Source organism: Opisthorchis viverrini, assembly GCF_000715545.1.
Source record: "Opisthorchis viverrini unplaced genomic scaffold opera_v5_391, whole genome shotgun sequence".
NCBI lineage: Eukaryota > Metazoa > Platyhelminthes > Trematoda > Opisthorchiida > Opisthorchiidae > Opisthorchis > Opisthorchis viverrini.
Window position 1 is genome coordinate 143,983 of NW_008752049.1, and position 1,658 is coordinate 145,640.

At 43.9% G+C, this 1,658-nt stretch overlaps 1 protein-coding gene across 1 annotated transcript; it reads left to right on the top strand.

Moving 5' to 3' along the window:
• Positions 1–379: 379 nt before the first annotated feature.
• Positions 380–1,348, top strand: T265_10643 (hypothetical protein; the record flags this gene model as incomplete). The annotated part of the gene is made up of 1 exon (XM_009177086.1): positions 380–1,348. The coding sequence occupies one exon, from the start codon at positions 380–382 to the stop codon at positions 1,346–1,348; it is 969 nt and encodes a 322-aa protein (XP_009175350.1).
• Between the last annotated feature and the right edge of the window lie 310 nt (positions 1,349–1,658).

The following is a 1,658-nucleotide window of genomic DNA, read 5'->3' on the forward strand; positions in this document are numbered from 1 at the left end:
GCTTCATAAACGATTAAACCCAGTTGTGCGACTGGTTTGATTGCTCAGTTTACGAGAATCGCCGGACCTGATGGGATAGACAATGGTTATCGGAAAGTTGTATGGGTTGTAACGACGCAGATAAATACAGCGTATTTGTTAGACACGCGAGTGGATTTGTTTCAGGTGAGTCCACAGTGTAAGTAATGGCATGTATTAAGAATTCATGACCCTTTTTCCAACAATGTCTTCCATTGTACCGTCTGAGAGTGTAATATCGAATTCCTTTTGAGAATTGCATCCCTTAACTTTGCAGTCTATTTCTTTTTAGCGATGGGCTTCCGGATACCCTAAATTATTTAACACAGTGGTCATCATCTTACAGTTTTTATAGGGACGAATGACTTCAAAAATTGCCACTGTTGCCAATTTGGCAGTTCATGTCTTTCAGCAGCACTCGATTCGGTCCGGTTTATCATCCGCAACTCAGTTTAACATAAGTTCAGTTGATCTTCCGGGTGGTGGACCGCCCAATGGACGATTTGAGACCTCGCAAAATTTGTCCACTCCACCAACAAGCACTACGTCCTCGCTAGTCCCCGACTTACTGCAACGCCTGTTGTCATCTGTTCATTCACTCACTCCAAAAGATGTTGGTTTTGATACGCGTTGGATTTCCAGCGCTAATGTGTATGCTGCGCCTGTAGCCTACGTTCACATTATGGAAAACGAGATTTTCTCCATGGGTATTTTCATTCTACGTCCGGGATCTCGCATTCCGCTGCATGACCATCCGGGGATGTTTGGAATCTTGCACGTAATCTATGGTTCTTTACGTTGTCGCAGTTTCACTCCTTTACGCAACGTCAAATCATCAGACTCCAATTTTCACAAGGTCGCGTTCTCCAAATTCTCCGATTCTCGGTGGCAACTGTCTGATATAATTCTCGCTCGTCCGTATCAAGATGTCGTCATGACAACTGAGAGTCAAGCTCATCTTCTTTCACCAATTGATGGGAACTTCCACGAAATTTCAGCAGTTGATGGACCAGCCGTATTTCTTGATATTCTTTCCCCTCCTTATGACCACGATTTGGGCACGCGAGAATGCAGATTCTACAAAGAGGTTGTCTTACCAAGTCCCATCTGTGGTACCACAAAACACCATGATGATTTCCCAATCCCCTGTGCTGGTGACGCTACGGTAGGTGATACAGGCACATCAGATAGTGACATCAGTTCCGGACCTAGTGGACAGGTTTACACGAACCTAAATGCACAGTCCTCTATTATTTACTTGGTGGAAACCAACCAACCCAAAGACTATTGGTGTGAGTCCGCTGAGTACTCAGGACCCAGCGTGGTTTGATACTTTTTTCTTATGTTCTTCCAGTGCATTTGTTCCTTCTTTCGAGGTGCATCTTCCAGGACACTTTGTTATGGTTTACTCAGCTCAATCATGTTCACAATTAACCATTAATTCGATGTGTCATGTTCATCTGGCTTCACAACATTACCGTAGCCATTGTCTACGCCTTTTTGAACCAATGATCTCTTGAATTGTTCTTTTTTTGCTGGGCGCAAGGGGACGAGGAAGTTGACCTCATTATCTTACAGGGTTTTGTTTTCTACTTTCGATTCAGAATAACCCGTTTGCAATAACTGTTGCCATGCGGAAG